This window comes from Emydura macquarii, unplaced genomic scaffold (assembly GCF_026122565.2).
Source record: "Emydura macquarii macquarii isolate MOO-44397 ecotype Brisbane River unplaced genomic scaffold, CSIRO-AGI_Emac_v2 contig_2205, whole genome shotgun sequence".
Lineage (NCBI taxonomy): Eukaryota > Metazoa > Chordata > Testudines > Chelidae > Emydura > Emydura macquarii.
Window position 1 is genome coordinate 7,512,535 of NW_027132342.1, and position 23,742 is coordinate 7,536,276.

Sequence of the window (23,742 nt, forward strand, 5' to 3'; positions counted from 1 at the left end):
TCAAGATGAATGGATATCTTCTTTGTGGTATCGTCTCACTGAGCAACGCACTTAGCCTCTGTATCTGTTTCTTTGTGTGTCAAACGGTGGGAATAACGCATACTTCACCAAGGTGCCGTGTTTGCAAAGTGTTTTAAAATCCTCAAGAGTATGAAGCATTTGTAATATGATGGCCTTGTGCCTTTCTTGAAAACAGCAGGAAAATGACCAGATGAGCTCCATTTGAATGTGACACACACTGAAGTTTCCAAAAGCAAAATAGCTTAGATCTTCTGGACTTTAAAGGACTGTTTTTATATTTATAATTTTTTTATGGGAAACACATGGCCAAATAAGCATGGTCTGTAGCTTCTTTACAGAGGCAACACTGAAAGCAAACTAGAACAGCCAGGGCTTTAGGGCTCCAGTTTTTCATCTCTAGGGATTTACATTCAATTTCTGATTAGGTCACTAATGGAGACAAGTTTGAAGGCAGTCATGGACTCAGATATTTGAGTTCTGGCTGCAGTCTCCCAAATTCTTATAAGCTAAGCAGGGACAAGCCTAGTAAGGAAGGAAGATTCCAAAGGAAAACTTGGGATGCTAAAAGAAATTGTATTATTGATTCAACAGGTGGCAATCTTTTTCTTTGGGGTGATATTCCCCTTTTCTTCTGGTCTTTTGGATGGTGACTAGCACTTAAGCAGGTTCTTGGCATAGGGAGGTAAATTTCAGTCTTAGCAGGGAGCCATCATCCATCCAACCACAGTATTAGGGAACTGTGACATGATATCCTTGTTCTAAGGCCCCATGGAGGAGAATTTCTTAAGCTTGCAATAACCTGTCCCTGTTAAGCACAGGGGACTGTGTGGAGAGCGCTACTCTATTGACTCATGCAGGCATCAGAACCAGGTGTATTTCATTAGTTCCCACTCAGCAAAGCTAAATGACTAAGAATCCTCTGTGAAGGAGGAAGCTAGAGAGAGGGACAGGGAGTTATCAAGGAACAGCCTGCTAAGGAAGGAGCTGGAGCCAAGGTTTTGTTTTGAACCCGCTTCGGATTTTTGTTGCTTGTGTTAAGTCTTTGATGAAGATAAGTAAAAGGAACCACTGCAAAGGGGTGAGTTGTGTAGCAATCTGCACTATGTGTGCTGTGCAGTTAAAGGGTATGAACTCTTCCTCTTTCATAGGCTGTCGTGCTCTTGAAGACATCTCTGATGGTTTAGATATAAAACTCTGCTCTTGGTCATTTGAGATAATTAAAGGTCCTATACTGTTTGGGGCAAGAGTAGGGGCATTATAACTGTGGAACCTTGACCAAATTCTAATCTAGGTAACTACAATCGTCTAACTTAACTCCACCCTGCAGTTTCAATTGGATTATATATTGTTAGTTCTGCCAAATGATAGGTAGAATTGGGAACTTTCAAGTTGCCCCATTGCTTGTGGGGAAAGAAATTAGTGACACAGAGGTTAGGCTGTTTCCTCCTCATCTGTTTTATTAAGAATACTTAGCTAAATCCTCTTCACCTTGAACAAGGACTCACACACACCAGAACCACTTGCAGAACCTCAGCTGACACTTTGCTGTGTCCAGCAACTTTAGGCAGAATCTTCTCTTCATTTGTGTCTCTCCGGATTTGTCCACACTGGCCTCTATCTTTTAAAGTTTTCCACTGTTGCAAATGGCCCGTGCAGCTTCACTGAGGGCTAAAATCTATCCTGATTTATCCCCAAAGCAAACAGTGGCCCCAGTTCTAGGCTGTGACTGGGAGTGAGCTGTGGTCAGTACAGAGGGGCAGTAGGTACCATTCAGACGAAGGCTGTTCAGTTCCTTGGCAGAAGACCGAGGAGCCCCAGGGCTTCTCTTAACTTATAGCTGCTGCCCAAAATAGCTGAAGCACAGTGAACTCCAACCACACCACTTCCTTCTTCTGAAATGTTTCCTCTCATGTCTGGCCATGCTCCCATCGTAGGAGTCAGAAGGGGCACTGGCATTACAACACCGGAGAGTTCCTCCCTATGCCATGGGATTTCTCTAATATGTAGGGGCTGTAGCAGAACCCAGAAATGGAGTCAGTAGACTTCACTGAAGGGGCAGAATGTAGATGTGATACATCTAAATATACTGGGTCCCATGCAGAATATAGTGTGTATATTTAGGTATCTTTTTTTGGTTGCTTTTTAATGAGCATAAGAAGAGTTTGTAGTTTTATAAATAAGAAAGCAAATAAGATATTAAAATTGGAATGACTGAGTGGGTGCTTAGCATTAGATAGCAGGTAGGGACTGCAACATATCAGTAATCCAGTGTTTTTGCTCACTAATATTCATTTGTAGGAGCTACCCTCTTATTGTAGTCTTGTTTTAACAAGACAAAAGGACTCTCAATTGAACTTGCATGTGAAAGTCATGCTTGTGCATTTCAAAGAGCACAACTCCTGTATTGCTTTATATTTCTGAAATACCCTGTAGCAGTAAGAGAATTGGACCACATCATCTATCTATTTGAAATTCTCCTTCTGAGTTTTCTTAAAAGTAAATGAAGACGTTATAAAAATCTAGCTCTGGCCAGTCATTTCAGGCTAAGCTGATACAATTATCATTCTCATCCATATTGTCATGCAGTTAGTCCCGCTGAGCATAGCCCTCAAGTGTCCTGATTTTTCATCATAAATTCTCTTTGTTCCTCTTCAAGTATTACTCCCTGATTAAGGGATGCGATTTGAGAAACTTAATGCCAGATTTTAAAGTGACAGTTGATTTTTCCCTTAGCAAGTTTGTTTTCTGTGGGAAAGCACTTACATTACATTGATGTATTTCAGGCTTTTTTTTTTTTAACTCCTTTGTAGATGCCATTCTTAGTTTTGCTGAAAATACTGTATAGCCTGTGCTCTCAGCAAGCGTAAATGAGTCTACTTGTAGGCTTTTCTGTACATTGAGAATAGACATGAAGTGAAAGTTAGAACCTGGAATGAAAATTCCCTCTACAATTTGGCTCATGTGGTTACAGGGAATTATAATTCCTCACATGCCATGGACATAGCAGTTGCCACACTGGATTGAACTCGTGGGCTGTTTAGTTCTGTATCCTCTCTCTGACAGTGGCCAACAGCAAATGCTTCAGAAGAAGTTAGAAGAAACCCCATAATGGACAATTATAACCTGCCCCTAGGGAAAGATTCTTCCTAACCCAGGAATTTAGCACTTAGCTAATCACTTGAAGGATAAGAATTTATATCCCTTTTATTATACCTTTTTTATCCTATATGATGCAAGTGTGGATGTTCTCATACCCCATATAAATGTCTATTCATTTTTTTTAATCCTACTAAGCTCTTGGTCTCAATAATGTCTTGTAGCAGTGAGTTCCACAGTTAATTATGCATTGCAGAGTGCATCCACATCACTCCAAACACATCCAGTGACTTAAAATTCAGTTTTGGAATCAAATAAAAACTCCCTTCTCTCTCTCTCTGGATGTTCTTCAGCCAATCTCACTACTTTGGACTTTGTCCTCTCCTCCCTAGAGCATCCAATCAGTTAACACCAGCTTCCTTAATGTCCCTTCCCACAGTCTTGCACCAGAGAAGTCTCTCGGAAACTCCTGTCACGTGGAACAGCTTTCTTGTGATTTATTGTTCCACCTCTTCAACCCTCAGTGCACTAGATCCTCAGCCCTATTCCATCCCTTTGAAACTGTTCTGGCATAAAGAGGCTGGAAAGCTGGTTTGAATTTACTTTAAACAAAACACTTTCTGTGGTACTACTTGCACTATAGATTTAACTGTGTTTAATCACTGTGCTGAAAAACAGGTGTGCTCCAATGAGTTTATACCATGGTTTGATCTTGCTAGTGTGAGCAGAACAAACTCTTTGAAAATGGGAGAGCTGGGTGGGAAATGGTTTTCCCATCCTGTAAAAATTGTCAAAATCTTGGAGAGTTTCCAGTTTTGTATGTGGACAAAACCAAGACCTTTTAATAAAAAAGTGGGGGGAGGGGAGAGAGAGAGAGAGAGAGTGTGTGTGTGTGTGTCTGTCTGTCCCCAGAATAGTCAATAGCGGGGGGTCAGAGCACTCACCTGGGATGTGGAAGACCTGATGGTTGGGGCATGCCCCAGGATGTCGGAGATCTGGATTCAAGTCCCTGCTCTGCCTGAGTTGGAGTAGGAACTTGAACCTGGGTGTCGGCACATCCCAAGGGAATGCCTTAACCTCTGGGTTACTGGGGCTATTTTGGGGTATGGTTTCTCTCTCTCTTGATTTTGACCAGAAACTCCATCCTGGGCCAGAGAAACCTTTCCCAATGAAAGTTTTGTCGAAGTTGATCCTTTGCCATGAAGAGTCTTGGTTCTGATGAATCTGCATTTTTAAAAGAAAATATGTTAGTCACAAATTTCCCAACCAGTTCTAGAGAACAGGCATGTTAAGGCATGGACTGTAACTCCAGTAAAACTAAGAGCTAGAACACTGCTCCTTCACAAGTTTTGGTTCTGGCTCATATGAGGCGAGACCCCAAACCATGTTTTAACATGGTCAGGTCAGTGCCTTGTCCCAAGAAAGGAGCTCAAATAAAGTTACATTTTCTGGTGTAGCTAAAACCTTGATCATAATAATACCCATATTGCAGCTCTTGCCACCAGCATCAGTGGAAGCAACCATGTGAGCACTGTGTAGACAGGAATAAGGTGTCATGACAAACTGCTCTCAGTAGTGTTAGTGGTTAAAACTCCAGCAACCAGTGTAGAATAGGATTTCCCATGGGTGCTATCAGCAGCTGGGAAGTGCTTAAGAAAACTTAATTAAAAAACACCCCCAAAAACCTAGCAATTTACAATAGTATAGTGGGACTTAATGGGAAATGTGAATAAATGTTCAGCTAAGAGAATAGCTGTGTGCATGAGAGAGAATAAAGCTGATTGAAATGTACACAGCATCCATATTGTACCTTCTTAACGTGTATTTCATCATCCCTGCAATCTGCTAAAAGCTAACAAAGAGCTGCATGCTAGAAAATGCACTGCTGTTGCAGAGAGCATTGCTGGACCTGTTGTTACCCATTTAAGCTACTTATTGATTTTTCTCTTGCCCTGTAGTTTCAATTTAAGATTTGATATTCTCTGAGCAGTAGAAGTCTGAATACATGACTCCCCAGACATGTAAAATGGCCCATGCACATATGAGACAGACAGCTGAGACACACTCAGGACATCATCTTAAGGATAAATGGAGTTAGTGTAGCTGACTTGACATTGGCATATTTTAGACTCTTTAAGATTGACTGTATTGTAGGTGGGGCTACCAACATCATCCATAATTAAGGCCTGACACTTCCCCTTGTAAGACCCTGTCTTTTAATTGCCTATAATTTTGCCAAACTTTAACCATTTGGTAGAAATTTTCTATGTTGGGTGTCTGCCTCAGGCTGAAATGTTTTGGAAAATTTGAGCCAAAACAGTTAAGCGGTTTCTGAGAATGAGGCTATGGAGAAATATGTTTTGCCCATCTTAAAAAAGGCTGGTGACTTCCTTTGAACGACTGTAATGCCCCCATGCTTTGGAGCAGAGACTTTAAATTTGGAAGGGAGGTGAACTTTGTGCCAAGCATAGACCTTTTGAAAATCTGCCCAAATTTGACCAAGTGACAAGCCTTTGAAAAACTGCAGTTCCCACATGCTGAGTAGAGACTTCTTCCATTTCAGCTGCAGAAATCGCCAATGATTCCATTTTTACTGAGCGCTCTTGAGCCTCTCATTGCTCCTCCTTGCCTGCACATGCGCCATCCCCACAGAGCAGTTGAGCATGACGCATCCCCTCACAGCTCCTGTGTTTGACTGGACTGGGCATGCAGCATCTCTACAGAGCAACTGAACGTGGTCCATTCCTTCACAGCTCCTGGTGCTGATTATACTATGCATGTGCTATCTGTATGGAGCATGCCCTAAGCCAGGTCTGCAAGGGTGAAGTCAGGCCTTCCCTGTAATGGCTGCTCCAGTGCCTTGGCCCCACCCCAGCCTGGAGCAGAGAGCAGGGAGCCTAGATCTCCTGTGTGCTGAGTGACCCCCAGCTGGCACCCAAGCAACAGGGAGGAGGAAGTCACCTGATTTGAATGCAGAGGGAATGAAAGCTGGCCCTGGGCAGGGAGGGAAAGGAGTAGACTGGGACAAGGAGACTGGGACTGTAGGAGGTGCGGGAGAGAAATTGTGATTGGCAGGGTGGAGAGGCTGGAACTGGGAGCCAGTGAAAGGAATGGGGAGCCAGCTGACTGGAGGTGGGGGACACTGAGATGAGAAGATGAGGTGGGGGGGAGGGAAGACAGATTGGCTGGACAAAATGACTGGAACTAGGAACAGGTGGAGAGGAGAAATGAGGGTAGGAGGAGGAGATACAAATCTAACTAGAAGCTGGAGTGTGGAGGGAGAATCGTGAATGGTTAGCCAAGTAGATGAGGATGGAGTGGCAGGGGGGAGAGGGACTTGACTAGTAAGCCCAGAGTGGGAGACTAGGACTGGCTGGGCAAGGAAACTGGGAGGAGAAGCCTGAGGAATGGAGACTGGGAACACAAGAAAAATGGGACTAGAACAAGGAACCAGTGGTAGGAAGAGACTGGACTGGGACAGGGGCAGGATGAAGGGAACAGGACAGAAGGATCATGCTGGGGGTGGGGGGAGGGAAATAGGCAGAAGTCTGTGCCCACTAGAGCATACTTCCCTCCAGAGCCTGGAATGGAACCAAAGGTTGCTAAAGGTTCTTCTGTCTGCAAATATCCATGAAACCCATTGGCAAAGTGTATGTCTCATCCCCCTCTAGTGCTGGTCCATTTAGAGCAGGGGTTCTCAACCTGTGAGAACCACTGACTTAGAGGATAGCATCTTACTTCTTCTGTCAGTCACTCCATCAGCTCATGTGGCAGAGGTCTGTGTGGTGGATTTAAAGGTTCCAAAACTGTTGATGGCCATATAGATGTCCATATGATGCAACATAATTAAATTCCTGTTTTTTTCAGTTTTGCTTTTTAAAAAATGTTGGAAATAACACACACGCTATATTAAAAGAACATTTAGACTTGGAAAGTCCATCACTAAAAAGTTAGGAAGTGTCAGAACTAAGGTTACCTGTGCATAATCAACTATGCCATTTTAAATGGACTTAAAATGGAGCATATGCTTCTGTTTTTTCTCTACATGCAGGTGGCCTTTCCATCTGAAGTTTCACATAATGATAGATTTATATACTCTTTGAATATTCTGTGTAGTGCTTGTTTGGTTTCTTTTAATACAAAGTGTTTGAGATTGGTCTCTAGTTTTAAATTCATCAAGGTTTCACACATTGTTGAGAAGAATCTTAACTAACATTTTTACATGAACACTTGAAGGGAGACGAATCTTGTGAAGAACTGATACAACAGCTTGTCTTTTTAAAAAAAACATTTAGGTTTATGGGTTGTTGTTTTTTTTTTGTTGCCATTATTCTTCACAAATTAAAGTTTTTGTGTACACAGAAGCTTGTGTATAAAGAGCCCAATTCTATAATGTACTGCATCAGATTTGAATGTACTTACTTACTTACTCTGTAGGGTCAGGTTCTATGACTGAATAACTCACTGGTATTCCTCTTGTCTCTGTATCATCTGATGATTTTCTTAGATCTTCACCTTAGCGAACTGATGTCTGTAAAAGTATGTGTGTCCAAATAGTACGTCACATAGGCCAGTGCCGTGATCATGCAAGTAAAGAGCCTATAGAATAACAGCTGACCTATACTTTGGGTAGTGCCAGTGCTACCCACTGAGGGCCCTAAGCAGGAATGTTTTGCAACCCCCTCCGCCCCCCAAAACATACTAATAATTAATAGGAGCCCTCTTGAGTTGCTTGGGGCCCTAAGCAATTGCTTAGTCTGCTTATGACTAATGCTGGCTCTGACTGTGGGCAAAAAGAAGGCTTGCATCAGAGGATGGATGGTCTTGTGGTTTAAGATATGGCCTGGGACTTAAAAGCTTCCCTTCCCAGCTCTCCTACAGACTTGCTGGATGACCTTGACTAGCCCCTTAGGGCTTGATGCTCAGGCAACATAAACAGAAGACAGTCTCTCTCTTTGCCTTATTTACCCCATCTTCAAATAGGGATCTTAGTACTTCTATCTTGTCTATTTAGACTACAAGCACCTCAGAGCAGGCACTGTCTCTTACAATGTGTCTGTACGGTTAGTGCTCAGTACATCCCTCTGGGACGAAGATCATGGTCAACAGCTTCACTCCTCTGACACAATGGAACTTTCTACCATAAGGGCAAAGCTCAACAGTGCAGGAGAGAGAGCTTTCTTGGTGGTCAGTCTGAGACTGTGGCACAAAGTCCCCTAGGAACCATCACAGACCTCTCTACCTTATACTCCAAGTGCAGGGTGTATTTCTTTGACCTTGTCTTTTCTAATATAAACATAGACCAATATATATAAAAACAATTCCAAAACAAAACACTCCATTGCACGCACTTCTCTCCTTGGGGAGAGAATGAAAACACATGAGATGTTAGTCATATTACTTAATGCCCTACTGGAAGGCACTCAGATACTATGGTGATGAGCACATTATAAGAGCCTATATAGAATAGAATGGAGCCTTACTGTAATATAAAAAATGAATAATGGATAATCTCAGTAATAAATGCATGGGAAGTCAGGGTGAAGAGAGGCAGAGAACTTAGCAGGTGGGGGCAGAGTGAGGCAATTACATCTCTGAATTTACTGGATTTATTAGTGGGTTAAAAATTCAGCCTTGTTAACATGGTTTTCTTTTATTTGACATACAATCCCGTGTTTCAGGATTATTACCTTTTGATGCCTCTGGGATTTATATGGGTAAGGAATCTGTACGGAAATCATTGAGGTGTAGCCGTGTGATGGATAACAGTTTAGAGTTGATTAAAATGGTATATTTTAAAATCAGCTTTACTAATTGCTGATGTTTAGCAGTGCTATTTTAACTGGGATTCCTGTGTTCCATAGGGTCTGAACACAGTTTCCCACCAGTTCTTTTGGCACTGTTGAATGTAACAAAATGACCATACAATTGGAAAACCTAAGTAACTCTACATCTCTGAGAATTAATTATTTCAGTGACAGGAAAATATCTTTCATTCATAGGATCACATTTGGGGCCTCTTCCTCTTGTCCCCCAATCTACAATAATATCAGCCACGCAGTGATTTCCTCCCCTCCTCCGCCCCCCCATATTCCAAATGGTCTGGAGCTAGCCTAGGTGTCCTCATAACCTCCCTCTCAGGTTACTTGTTCTTCAGTTCAAGTAATCCCAGTATGGGAAAGTGTATAGTAGGCCATGTAAGAGTTTGTGTGGGGTCTTATTCCTCCTTATGACTGCTCCATGGCCATGTAAGGATGGGCAATGATTTGGCCCTAAATGACTTGCCCTTGGTCACAGAATGAGCCAATGGCAGTCAAGAACAGAACCCCACTCTCTAACCCCCCGGCACTCTGTGCCACCTACTAGAACACTGCAGCACTTGTCCAGTGGCATTCGCCAAATTAGCGGTGGAACCAGAAAAAGCGCCTGAGCATGTTGAGTCTCAGCCTCCTGCTCTGCATTGTAGATAATATTCCTTGCACTGCTAAGCCATTTTAAATGGGTCTTCAAAAAACGAACAAAAGAAGGGAAGAAGGGAAAAACATTTCGGTTTGAAGAAAAAATGCTGAGTGCATTTGCAGCAGCCCCACATAATCACTGTAATCCAAACACACAAATAACATCGGTATGTGAGTTTGCAAGAGAAATTACTCTGCTATTCAGCAATAACAACTGCCGTAGCAAACTCATCTTCAAATCAGACTCTGTCAGTCATTCTGAAAAATTACACCAACATTCAATATAAGCGTTATCAAAATACACTAGGTTTTTTTTAACCAAAAAAGGCGAGGCATAGCTCTTTCCTCTGCAGACAAATGTTCACACAAATCAAGAGCAACTCTTAATCTTTACCCCTTCACCTCTTTTGATTCATCCCCAATATTTGCATCTTAATCATATAAGTATTTAACATTTCACTCCAATGAGATTCTTGGTCTGCTCTTCTCTTTGCAACTTGAGCCCTGGACACATTATTTTCCACGCACCTGTCATAATGAGACAGTGACACCAGTCACACAAACCGCATCACCCACTCTTCCCCATGCACAGCTCTATTCGACAGCATATTCCAGAGACTGTATGAGTCCAAAATCTGTACCCCTCTCTCCTCCGCAGGGCTAAAAATAAGTATTCTGAATTCTGTTCCTGGCTCTGCCACTGACTCACTCCATGACAGTGTGCAAGTGTCATAACCTGTACACCCCACATCCTGCCCGCCATTGTACCTGCGAAGCCACATCGACTCCAATGGGGTTTCACGAGTCTAGCAGCAGGTGAGAATTTGCTCTTCTATGTTTGTTTCCCTGTTTGTAAAATGAGCATCATAGTACTTGCCTAGATCAAAGGGGTGTGGGGAGGAGTAAATAATTAATATATGTAAAGTGCTTTGAAAGATGAAAGATGCTATGTAAGTACAAAGTATTAACTTAAAAATGGTTACTGCTGTAACATACTAGTTTATTCTGTAAGAAATACACAAAGTCTAAATAATTACTACTAACAAATTAAGGGCTAGATTGTGCCAAGCCCTAAAGCAGCTGCACACGGGAGGCGGGGGACTCCTCCCTCCTTTCCAGGCTGACTTCGGGCGTCCTGGATCCTACTCCCAGTATTCAAGGGAGTGTAGGGACTGTGCCCAAGATGCTTCCTCCTGGGAGCGTGTGGATGGGGCTTAGGCAGAGCCATGGCTCCCCCTCCACTTGTGCCTACTAATGAGGCTGGCTGGACATGTTGGGTCAAAGGGGTGTCTGGAATTAGCTTGGTCCTCATGGTTCTTCCCCTGGGCAATGGATCTAAGCACCATCCCTTATTCCAGCCTTAGAGACACACACTAATTAATTTGGTAAATGTTCTGCGTCTGTTGATTTCTATTTTATTAATTGAAGTTGTTGAAAAGTCCCCTTTATGAGGGAGCAGACATCACATTGGGCAGCAGTGGGACTACGGATGAAGGATTCAGAGATGACAGTTTCATACCCAGGCAGAGGGATTTGTAAGATTGCAATGGTGATCTTGGGTGAGGTAAAAGAAGCAGCGATAGCCTGGACCCTTCTAAAATCCAGGATGCCACAATGCTGTTGGGTTTGTCAGGTTAGAACAGTGTTTCTCAGTTGATGGGTCACGACCCCACTGGGGGAGAGGAGAAGGTCACAAAAGACAATTGGGGGTGGAGGGGTTCCACCATGCAATGAAACTTCTTTATAAAGCAAAGGAAATACAATTTTCAGAGTTTAACTTTGGGGTTGCTAAGCCTTCAAAGTTTGTGAGGGCAGATGTACTAGCTGTAGTTGTAGTACTTCTTATAGGAAGAAGAGGAGTAAATCCTTACCCTTCAAGGTCAAATATTCTCCATCAACCTCTTGAGATACAGACAAATTATATCGACTTATCATTTATAATGTTTCACTTTTATGGTAAATGGAAAGGGACTGTGAAAATCTTCAGCTGCCAGCCTGAGATGGCTGAGAAACACTAGACTAGGGAAAGGGAAAAGAGATGCTGCTGTGCTCAGTCTGGCAGAAATGATCCTCAGAGAGGCAGAGTGTGGGGGAAACGGGTTGGTGTGGGAGAAGATGAAGCTGGCTGTGCAACCATAATGTGTTGTAACTCCCCTCAGGCCCCTGTTTTACCTGCAGTGAAAGACATAATCAGGTTTTTTTTTCTTTCACAGAGTAATTTATGGATGATGTAGGCTAATGCAGGAACAAAGAATTTAATCAAATTACAACTCCTTTATCAGGAGTAATAAGGTCTTTGTGAGATGGAAAATTATTGCACCACATGTGGGCAACTGCACAGTTGCTAAGACAAACCCAGGAGGAGTTGGGAACAGAGAGATCTCTTATATTTGGGTCTGCTGCCTTCCAGGAAGACCTGGAATGGCATGGAGTTAGGTTTTCAAAAGAGCTCAGGATTTCACCCTTTATTGTGGCCTTACTGAGGTCAATGATAAAAGTCGCATTGACTTCAGTGGGACCAAGATTTTTTCAAGCATTCAGGACCCACCGGCGGAGGTCAGATTTTTCAAAGAGCTCAGCACCCAACATGTTGAGTGTAATGTATATGATGTAATTGTGTCCATTCCAAGACTAACCACTAGAAGGCATTTGTACATATCAAAATCCCTATTAATGGAGCAGTAGAGTGTGGTGGAACAAGAAACAATCCAGCAGCTGAACAAACAAGCAGGTTACTTAACTCTCTCTCCATGTCTTAATTGGCAAGTCCCTGGGTTCAGACGTAATAGATCTAACAGTGGTAACATAGAGGTAGGGCTTGCATAGCGGCTGCCTATGGTTCTTAGTGAAGGTTTTAGGAGTGAGACATGGAATACCAGGTGGACTCTAAGGGAGCTGGAGCTCAAAGGTGACCAGGTTAATTTGTTACAAAATTTGATATGGGCCAAGGAACCGATGGAGTAGTTTCCGAGAGGGTCTGTCTGTGCGGAGGTGGTTGGTAGAGAGCCATACCTTTTGTCTTACAGAGTAGGCCAGGGCTTGTTGCCTATACTTGTCTGCATGCTTTTTGTAGTCCTCCCTTGCCTTCTCAAGGTGTTCCTCCATCTCTTCTTGGGTGTGAGGGATGTGCTGTATGAGGTCCAAGGACAATGGGTTGGGGAAGGATGTTGGTAGTTGTGGATGAAATTGAGGGGGAGGAGGTAGGTACTCATAGTTAACAAAAAAAAAGGGCTGTGGCCTGGGGATGCATAGTCTGCATTATTCTATAAGAATTCAACATATGGTAATAGTGCAGACCAGTCATCCTGGTGATGATTGGTGTAGTATCGTAGGTATTGCTCTAGGATCTGGTTGATTTTTTTTTCCACTTGGCCATTTAGCTGAGGATGGTAGGCAGAGGACAGATGCATGGAGACCCCTAATAGAGGTAGGGCCTTGTGCCAGAAGTGGGCAGTGAACTGGGGCCTCCAGTTAGGGGATGTGATCAGGGAGGTCATGAAGACAGACTACATTGTTTATCCAGATCTAGGCAGTTTCCCCTGCGGAGGATACACCCACACAGGGAATTAAATGTGTCATTTTTCAAAAGTGATCCACCACTGTCAGAGTGGTCATGAAATCATTGGATTCTGATAGATCTACCACAGACTCCAAGGAAATGGCCTCTCAGGGCCATGATGGGATGTCCAGGGGTTGGAGGAGGTCGCAGAGTTTCTGGCAGGAGATCTTAGTGTGGGCACATACCTGGCAGGAAGCAACAAAGATCTTTATTGTGAGGCACATAGTTCCCTCTGTAGAGTTTTTAATGCAGGCAACTAAACCTACTTGGACCTTCTTGGGCCTGGGTGCAACACTCATTGGTCCTAGGACATGCCATCAGTGGAATTCTGATGGGAAAGTGACCTTCTGTTTTCTCCAGTGAATGATGGGTTCTTGAAGGGTTAACTGGGAGATGCCAAGGATTAGGGGGAAATGTGGGGAGTGGATCACGCAAAGTTCACTGCAGTATAAACACAGGTGGCGCTGACGGCACTGTTCTTTTTCTTCAGGGGTAAGCCGTTGATGAATCAGATTGGCTTGCATGGGTTTGGCAAGTGATACAGAAGGTGAAGTCCCAATATGCAAGTAGATGGACTGCAGGGAATCTCTTTTCTCCTCTCTTTTTTTCTCTCGCAGCTAGATGGTAAGGTCCACAAGGGCATCTAGGCCTGTAGGCATATCTACACGGGCCAGTTCATCCTTAACCTCTATCTGCAAGCCCCACTGGAACTCGTGCAGCTGCACTGCTTCATTCCTTTTAGTATCCACTGTGAGGCAGCAACTGTGCCTGGGCCCTGCAAGAGTCTCCTCAGGACAGCCTCAGCCATTCGAGCTCGGTGTGGGTGTGACAGGTAAACGACCAGCAGGGTGTGTGACCTGCAAACAACCTTTAAGGCCATATTAGAAAAGTATTGAAATGGTAAACAGGGCTGTTCCTTACAAGATACTTAGCAAACCCATGTTAAGTAAACTAAGAGGTAGAAATGTAAACATGTGGTGTTAGAGAATTAGACGTAGGTATTAATTGTAAACACAGACAAATACCTGTATCTTGTTAGAGGTTTAACAATGTAATCTACTTAGCTTATAGATGTTAAACTTCAGTTCCCGTCTAATGTTTCATTACTATATTCTGTTGATTCAGAGATCACAAGCCAAGGAACATTAACATTTAGATGGAACTGGTGGGGTAATAATATGATTGTGTTCATTTTTCTTTGAAATTTGTGACTCCATATTGTAAAACTACTTGTGAACTGCTTGAATGGTTAATTGCCTTATGTTAATGAATGCAGCTAGTTATGGGTGTGTGCCTAGGAAACTGAGATTCACTTCAAAGCAATAATGTACATTACCTATCCTTCATCCAAGGAATGCCTGCTGTGATCATTTGCTGTCAAGAGACTTATCTGCTGAGCTTCAACTATAAAGGAAGCTTCAGGCCTGATCCTGATTTACTCTTTATCCTGCTTAAACTCTGTCAGGGAAAGTTCTAAACTTTAAGGGCTGTGGTCTCCAGTTTGACTCTGGATTATCCCTGCAAATTCTCATGGAAGCATTTGAACAAACTCTACACATGGACTGCCTATTGTTCAATAGGTCATAGTCTAGATCAGCGGTTCTCAACCTTTTTTTCCTGAGTACCACTCGGGCCAGGTACAGTCGGGTCAAGTACCACTTGACCCGACTGTACCCGACCCGAGTACCACGCGGGGAAAAAAAAGGGAGGGGACTTGCGGCGGGGTTTCGCGGTGGCGGCGGGCGGGTTTTCCGGCGGGGTTTCGCGGCGGCGGCGGGCGGGTTTTCCGGCGGGGTTTCGCGGTGGCGGCGGGCGGGTTTTCCGGCGGGGTTTCGCGGTGGCGGCGGGCGGGTTTTCCGGCGGGGTTTCGCGGTGGCGGCGGGCGGGTTTTCCGGCGGGTTTTCGCGGCGGCGGCGGGAGGGATTTCCGGCAGGGTTTCGCGGCGGCGGGGTTTCACGGCGGAAACAATACCCGCCGCCGAAACCCTTCCGCCGTTTCCCCATTTTCGGCGACAGAGTTTCGCAAGAGTGGGTGGGAGGGCCCATCCGGCGGCGGCGGATTCAGCGCCGCGCATACCACCCAGCCCTCCGGTAAGTACCACCGGTGGTAGGTTGAGAACCGCTGGTCTAGATTCTAGAAGGACTTTTTTGCAAATCATCAGTCTCTCCATCTCTGTTATGAAACTGACTTAAGAACTTTATTCAAGCTGTATATATAAAGAGCTTTTAACCACAGTAACACTCTTTCTTTTTTAATCTTAGGGTATGTCTATGCTGACAGCAGCAAAGTCGCTGCCGCCAGATCGATCTTTCTGGATCAACCGAATGGTCAGCGTAGACATGCTCAATCAATCAGGAAGCTGACTGAGTAAAACCACCCCCTCAAGTAGCATAGCGCTGCGTCGATGGGAACTTGGTTCCTGTCAGCATAGTGCGGTGAAGACGGTGCGCAGAAGGGAAGCACAGCAGTCAATGGGAGTTACGCAAGCTACTCTGCGTAGCTTGCATAACTCCTGTCGACTGCCGCTGAATCTCCAGGTTAGTGTAGACCAGGGCTTAGAATAGTTAATAAGAATTGGCTGTAAGTGCGTATTTGGATGAGATTTGAAATATTCATTGACCTGGTGGATAATGTGTCTGATCTCTTGAGACTAGTAAAACTTTATATATGGCAAATAAGATTTTAAATAATCCTCACTATATAGACTTGGCTGTCTGGGTGGGAGCCAAAGGCTGGATTGCTTAAAGGTAACCATATTTAAGCATCGTGGTAACCAGCAAGGTATTATAGAAGCTTTTTGGTTACTGGCTTGGTAAATCTAATGATAATATAAAACACCAGTTTTGGGGATCGTCTACCTAATTCTTTGCAGTTTGCCCTGATTGAGCATTCCCAACATGGCCTCTCCAGGAACCACAGCCACAGAGAGTCACTGAAGATATTGACTGGAGAAAGACATCCCAATTTGACAGCAGTGGGCTATGATCTTTCAGCAGGGTTAGGCCCAGTCTAATGCATCTCCTCTCAGCAGGTTGATAACCAAGGCCAGCTTCGACTGGTTAGAGGCATAGATTCTGGGGTGCATAGGAACAGACGTCTGCATTGGCTCACAAAACCCTGGAACCCCTGGCGGTTCCTATCAAACCTTTTGGGCAAGGTGTATTGGAGGCCACTGTTCGGGCCAAGGCACTGTGGGTGGTGCTGGCAGCATGGCATTTTTGATACTGAACTGCCTCACTTGCTCTTGCAGCTGCTGGTATTCCCTAATCAACTGCATGATGTGGGCCTGCAGGGCTCAATTAACTGCCTGGAGGTGGAGGGCCCAGTTGGGCGAGACCAGTGGTTCCAGTGGAGGTGGTGATGTGGCTGGTTCATGGCAGTGTGGCATTACTGAAGGCAGGGACTGGGCTGATGCATGCCTGGTGCAGTATATGGTTGACCAGCAGCAAGCCTTACTGACAGAAGGAGAGGAGCACACAATATCCCATAGCCAGAAAAATCATGTGAAGCGGCCTCAACAGCCTCATGAAGAATTAAACTGACACTGCCTCTTTAACAGCAGATAGTGAAGACCCAGATTCATGGGCTGTCATGGGATCCCAAAAAGAATATAGGGACATGTATGACAGTGCGGTAAAAGACTGGCCGATGTACATGAAGCAGCTGAAGCAATGTACTGTTCTCCATGACCTGTCAGATGAGAAGAAAAGCCTGCAATGCTGAATTACATGGGTGGCAAGATATGTCACCTACTCCTCCCAGACAATGCATGCAACGAGAATCTTGACGAGTTAGTGACAATGTTGCAGGAGCATTTTGCACCAGAACCTTTGGAGATAGTCGATTGCTTTAAATTTAGGTAAATGCAAGCAGCAAGACAGTGAAACCATTACAACATATGGAGCTGCACTACAAAGATTATCAGTACACAGCAATTTTGGAGATGCCCAGAGAGCACAACTGGTATGTTATGAGAGAGAAAGTGATGCACGAGCATCTCCTGACACAACTACTCTCCTGTTCCAGAGAGCTACCTCCATAGAGGCTGCCAACCGAGAATCACATGAGCTTCAATTGAAGGGTAAGAGTGAACACCCAAAACAGAAATTACATTACATTCCAACACAAGAAGACAAGACTGAGTCTCAGAGAACTGCTATCGCTGTGGCAAGCACGGACTCTGCAACCAATTGCTGTTTCTGGCATGAAGACTGCCAGCACTGTGGCAAAACTGGGCACATCCAAGCAGTCTGCAGGTCTGCCACAAAGAACAAAATGCCAAGTGACAAGATGAAGAGACCAGAACCATACCACAAGATGCATGTTTTGCAAGCAGAAGCTGATAGCAGCGAGCATGACTTAGCCAAGTTAAACATTGCAGGTCTTGAAGTGGCTTCCATGCAGGACAAAGGCAAAGAAGCCACTTGGATGACACCTGTGATAAATGGGAAATTTCTTAAGATGGAGCCGGATACAGGTTCAGTTGTCTGTGGTTCCTGGAAATCTTCTTCAGCAAGTTGGAAAGGACCAACATTATCTGGAAGACATACACAGGAGAGAAAATCACCCTGTTCGGAGCATGCACAATAAAAGTACAGTACAATGGTCAGTATCACAACTTGGATCTTTGTCATAAAGACAGGCCCACCATCATTGTTTGGACAAAGTTTGGTTGAAGAGCATTCACTTGGATTGGCAATCCATCTGAGTTCTTCAAGTCACTAGCTCACAACAGCAGCTGGAAAAGATTATCTAGAGCAGCGCTGGTGTTTTCAGAAGGGCTTTGGGCACCTGAAGGACATCAAAACCAACCTCATTGTGACAGTAGGGACAAGCCCTCAGTTGTTCAGAGCTCGACAAGTAGATTCAGTTTGCAAGGAGTTGATATGTGTGGAAGATATGGGTATACCAACCAGGAGCAACTCCCATCATTCCTGTCATGAAAGAAAAACGGTGCAGTAAGGATTTGTGTTGATTTTAAGGTGATCATAAATCCTGTACTCCGGGTGGAGCAACTACCCCATACCTCACAATGAAGATACTTTTCCCTATCTCTGGTGAGAGGAAAGAAATTCAGCAAACTGGACTTAGCTCAGGCTTACCTGCAAATGACAGTACAGAAAGGGTCGAGGAAATTCCTCATCAACACTGGAAAAAGGCTTGTTCCAGAACAACCAACTGGTATTTTGAATGGCGTCCACTACAGCCTGGCAGAAGGCAATGGACCAGGTACTCCAAGGAATAGTGAGCTGTAGGGTTAGTTAGATAACATCACTGTAACCAGATCAAGTGAGGAGGATCACTTGAAGAATCTGGCACAAGTTTTCAATAAGTTGGAAGAATATGGATCACAGGTGAAACATGATAAATGTGAGTCCTGATCATAAATCCTTTTGTCCATTTTAATCATGTCACGGGGTGGTTCTCTGTGAGTATCTCTCATCTTAGAAACAGCCAATGTTCACTCCAGGCCACCTTCACCTCCACAGTGCTTTATTGTAGTGTTCTTTCAGGCAACCACCTGTAGTACGATTTACGTATATAATATATATAAAAGTCCCAGCTGCTCCACTCTTATTTCTGGGGGGGGGAAGGCAGCAATACTAAGAGCAACTGATTCTGCCTGCCTTCAGGTTCTGCACCTCCCCTTCCCAGGATTTCCTTCCTCTCTATTTATCTCTCCCAGCTGCTGGGGTTACATCTCTCTCTAATTAACCCTTCAGCTGTGGCCCTACATGTTAATTGGTCCTTTCTTTAGGTCCCAATGAACTCAAGATGGTGGGAATTTGAGTGATCGGGTACTGAGTCAACTCCTGACTCAGAACCCCTGTCACAAATCCCCAAAGGGGCATTCCAGAAATGGTGGCTGTTCGTGTTCAGGGATGGGCTTTTATTTTTGGTTGCCCATAGCTATGTCACATTTAAGGGAATGTCTTAACCCATCAGCATTACAATGTTATCATGACTACCACTGTTGGATACAAGCTCCACGCAACAACAAGATGAACTTACAACTGATGATGTGTTCAATGTGGCACAAATTGGAGTACTTCCTATTACTCAGGTGAAACAAGAAATGAGCAAAGACCTTACCTTGACAGAGGTATATGAAACTACTTTAAAAGGCTGAAAGACAGAAGGCGTGGAGAGCTTAAAGTCATTCTTCCACTAGAAGAGCAACTGTGATTTCATTCAAGATTGTCTGATATGGGGAATTTCTGCCATCATACCTACAAAACTACAGGCAAGGGTTCTGGAGGAGTTGCCTATAGGGCATCTTGGTGTATTCAAGATGAAGATATTAGCTAGAGGATATGTCTGGTGGCCCAGTATCAACAGACAGATTTGAGCAGTTAGCTAAGAACTGTTCTGGCTATCAGAGGGTGCAAAATATGAGTGACTTTATACTTGGAACTGGTCAACTGCTCCCATGGAACAAATTCATCTGGATTTTTGCAGGCCCATTGTTTGGATACCAATTCTCTAGTAGTAGTGGATGGATATTCCAAATGGCCTGAAGTTTTCCATGTGTCATCCATGACTTCTGCAAGTACTGCACAAGTTCTTCAAAGCCCTTTTGCTCTCACAGGACTGCCAAGACAAGTTGTAAGTGACAATGGTCCACAATTTTGTTTCAGCATATATTCTGAGTTTTCATGAAAAGTAACAGCATCAAACATGTTACAGCTGCACCATGCAACAAATGGCTTAGCAGGACACTTTATTCAAACCATGAAACACGAGAGCTGCAACAGAACAACAAGCTTCATTATAGGCCAAACTTGCAAATTTCTTGTTGGCCTATTGAAATGCTGTGCATGCAACAAGAAATTTGCAGGTGACTGGTTTGTTCCCAGGCCACAATCTCTGATCTCACCTGGATTTCTTAAAAACTGATCTGCAAAGGGAGGTAATTAACAAGCAGATTGATCAAGCAAATGGACAGTCTTCAGTTAGAGAGTTAAAGATGAGGTGTGTTCTTGTTTGAGGTTTACAGAGATGACCACAAGTGGGTTCCTGGAACTATCCAAGCTCAGAAGAGACTTTGCTTTTATGCCATCACAGTGACACCTAATGTGATATGGCATCACCAGATCAAACAGATCTGGGATTTACCTCCAAAACAAAGTGTTGTGACACCATCTGAATTCTGAAGTTTAGGACACTGTTGTTCCATTGATTTCTAGCACAAAGGAACCAGAACCTGACCTACAATTTGAAACATCTGTTTGAGTGTCTAGTCCAGAACCTGAGATAGACTATCCTGTGTGCCAAAGGAAACCACCTGAGCAACTCAATCTGTAGTTGATAGTTAAGGCTGACAAGTGGTACAGAGGCAAAATAATTCTCACTCTGTCTGGAGTGTTCAGATAGTCTTGTTTATTCTGATCTCCTTAGTTACAGTTGCAATTTATAATATTAGGTTAGACCTGTTTTGAGGGGTAGCAACTCAGTAAGGGGGAGAACAGTAATATATGTATGCAATGTATTTGTGCATATTCCATGCCTAACTAGTAGAGGACATCTATATGTATGAAGATCCTTAGTTGAGGAACAGTAGAATATGGTGGAGCAAGAAGCAACTCAACAGCTGAATAAACTAGCAGGTTATTTAGCTCTCTGCCTGTGTCTTAATTAGCAAGTTCCTGGGTCCAGACATAACAGATAAAACACTGAGCTCTTTTGAAAATCTGGCTCTAATTTGAGATGCTGAACCCTTCTGCAAATTCTAGTCATAAATCTGAGATGTCTGTAAGCTGGACCATGCAAGTGATGTAAGTAGACAGTGTAATCGAGAAGGAATCTAAATTTGCATCACAGACAGTGTACCATGCTGCACCTGTGAGTAAATAGGACTTTGAACTGCCATCTTCTTTCTTCGAGGCATTCAGGTTGTGAATAACTCAGTGATACTAGTGAACCACTAATGTGAGACCCTGTGCGAGACCTGAAGTGGTGAGTGTCTGCAAATGGCAATATGTCCTGCAAATGTGTTGCGTTTATGTACTATAATGAAGATTGGCATAAATGCTGTGTTCTACAGGGATAGCATCTTTTTAAATTTTTATACACCATGCTATGCCAACCTAGTGGCACTTTCTCATCTGCCCCTGAAAGTGCCTTTATGGTTTTGTTACAAAGCACTGGCTGACTGGGACAGACTGAATGGTTTTCTGTCTGCTACTATGAATGAGTCCTCTGCTGCTCTTCTAGCTTCTGATTTCTCTATCATTTATATGACCCCATTACCATAGCATCTGAGCAAACAGAACTGAATTTAAGTTGCATGTCTCCATGTACTTCATGACAAATTCTTGAACCAGCTCTAGTTAGCCGCACCCCAGACTGTGCCTCTCTTTTCTTGGAGCAGTGCCCTTCTCAGCCTCCCCTCAGGGCTACGGGATTAAACCATAGGCACAGTAGGCCTGTGCCTAGAGCTTCAGCTACTGGAGTCATGTGATTCTCTACCCCTGGTGGTTTCAAAGAAAGGCCTGAAAATGTGACCTGAGCATAACCAATGCAGTGATGTCTGCAGAGACCCTGAAGCAATAGCTCTGAGTTGGACGAAGTGCCTCATTGGAATGTTAACTTTGGGGCTCTCTGATGTGGGAAGCACCAACAATGTCATTCTAACAGAAGATTGTCTTTGGCAGTAGAAAAAGAATGCAGCCAAATCACTCATCCAAGCAGATACCTCAGAAGCTTGGGTGCAAGTAGTGGCAAGGGGACCCTCTGCTGCTTCTCAGGATGCTGTGGGGAAGAGAATCCTTGCTGTTCCAAGGGCAGCGAGACCCCTTGAGGGGGAGATGCTGCTGGCCCTGCCTCCCTGCCATCACCCCCACCACTCCAAGTCTCCATGTTGTGAAACAGGGTTCCAGCGACAGAGCCCCAAGAAGTCTTGCAGCATGTGTAGGGCTCAGGATTGCTTTAATCATGCTCCATCATGCCCTTATACTATTTCCAGTGTAAGTCCCCTCACAGCTGCTTAAACCACTTAAAACAGTGACAAAGCAGCTAGGGAGATAGTTAGTCCTTCCATCCACTGATTGACCAGGCAAGCCTCAGTCCTAGCAGAGGGCTCTGTGGGATGGGAGTGGGTTCCTCCGACACCACTCTACCAGAGCTGCCTTCTGGGGAGATGGGAGTCCTCTTTCCCACCTTCCCCCCTCAAAAACAGAGTAGTGTGCCAGGGTGATGAGGTAGCTCTCTCCTCTTTCCCGGCACACAGGGGCCTCTGCTGAAGTGGGGAACTGAGGCCTCCCACCTCACAGATGGACTCTAGCCCCTTGAAGATAATGAACAGTGATGCTGGGGAGAAGGGTGGGCCCAATCTAATGGAAGAAGAGCAGCGTCATCCTTCCCCTAGCAAACAGCCATCCTGATAAAAGCCTGGGGCCATGAGCAGGGGGTCCGATGTAGGGATTGCCCAAGTCCTTGGATTGCCTGATTCCACTTGTACATGTGAGTAAACTTGCTACCTGTTTGGCATATAAACTAAAGATTTTTGTGTCTCCTGGAGTATCCTCTCGCATATCAGCTTGAGCATTACATTTACTTTAGAAAAGGAGTGACATGTGTCTTTAAATGGCAAAGCTAGAGTATAAATTTGTCATGGGGTGACTAAAATGTGTATTAGTGAGACTGATTCATAGTGGCGTCAATGACAGCTGTGCCAATCAGCTTTGTGTTCTCTCTGCAGGGTCCATTTCCTTTACTGTATCCCTGTCATCAATGAAAAGTTCAGATGTAGCTATTTATTCTTTCTCTTAATACCCATTTCTGCTATGTCAGAGCATAAGGTTGCACACCGGTTTCCCTTCCTCTCATGGGTGTTTATCTGTCACCTTCAGTATGCTAAGGGAGCTTGTGTCTTGCAATGTATTTGTACTTAGTCTCTGTAAACACATACAATATGGAAACAGTAGACCTAATCCGTTATCCTCAGGAGAACATGAATAAAAGGATTTGCCTCTGTTTGACCAAATAATAGTTAGCACCTGGCGAGAGGGTCTAATGATCATGGTATCTTGTTACTGTACTTTTGACACTTTATCCTCTGTAAATATACTTTGAAGAATGAGGCCCAAATTCAGAGATGATACAAAAGGTGTTGTAAATGAGACTCCCGTAAATCTAGTTAGTGACGTGAAAGCGCACTGTCTACACTGCAGCTGGGAGCAAGACTCCCACAGGTTTGTCCTTGCAGAGGTTCAATGTCCACACAACTATTTTTTTAACATGCAAGTGCTGCAGGCTAGTTCAAACACTCAAGTTCAAACTCAGGGGATAGGGTGGGCTTGAGCTCAGGTGGCTAGTCTGAGTCTCCCTTGGTGCCGCAACATCCACGTTGCTGTTTTCAGCAGATTAGCATGAGCCCTGCCAACACAAATCTGTCTACCAAGGCTGGGAGTCTCACTCCCAGCTGTGGTGTAGACGTACCTTTTTAAAAGAGGTTTTTATGTCAATGTAACCTATATTCCAAGGTGATAGTCCTAGAGATTAAGGCCAAATGGGACCACCAGATCATCTAGTCTGACCTTCTGTATGTTACAGGCCAAAACACGACTTCACACCCACCACTAAACCCCACAACCAAATTTAGACTAA

At 44.1% G+C, this 23,742-nt stretch overlaps 1 protein-coding gene across 2 annotated transcripts in view; it reads left to right on the plus strand.

Moving 5' to 3' along the window:
• The first annotated feature begins 968 nt into the window (after window positions 1–968).
• SSPN (sarcospan) overlaps window positions 969–23,742 on the plus strand; it is a 60,217-nt gene continuing 37,443 nt past the window's right edge. Inside the window, exons 1-2 of one of the 2 annotated variants that reach the window (XM_067559271.1) lie at window positions 969–1,099; window positions 10,234–10,391. In XM_067559271.1, the coding sequence (XP_067415372.1) occupies window positions 10,288–10,391 (104 nt within the window). In that variant the 5' untranslated portion in view covers window positions 969–1,099; window positions 10,234–10,287. The remainder of the gene's footprint in view (window positions 1,100–10,233; window positions 10,392–23,742) is intronic. The other variant, XM_067559272.1, reaches the window with a different exon arrangement.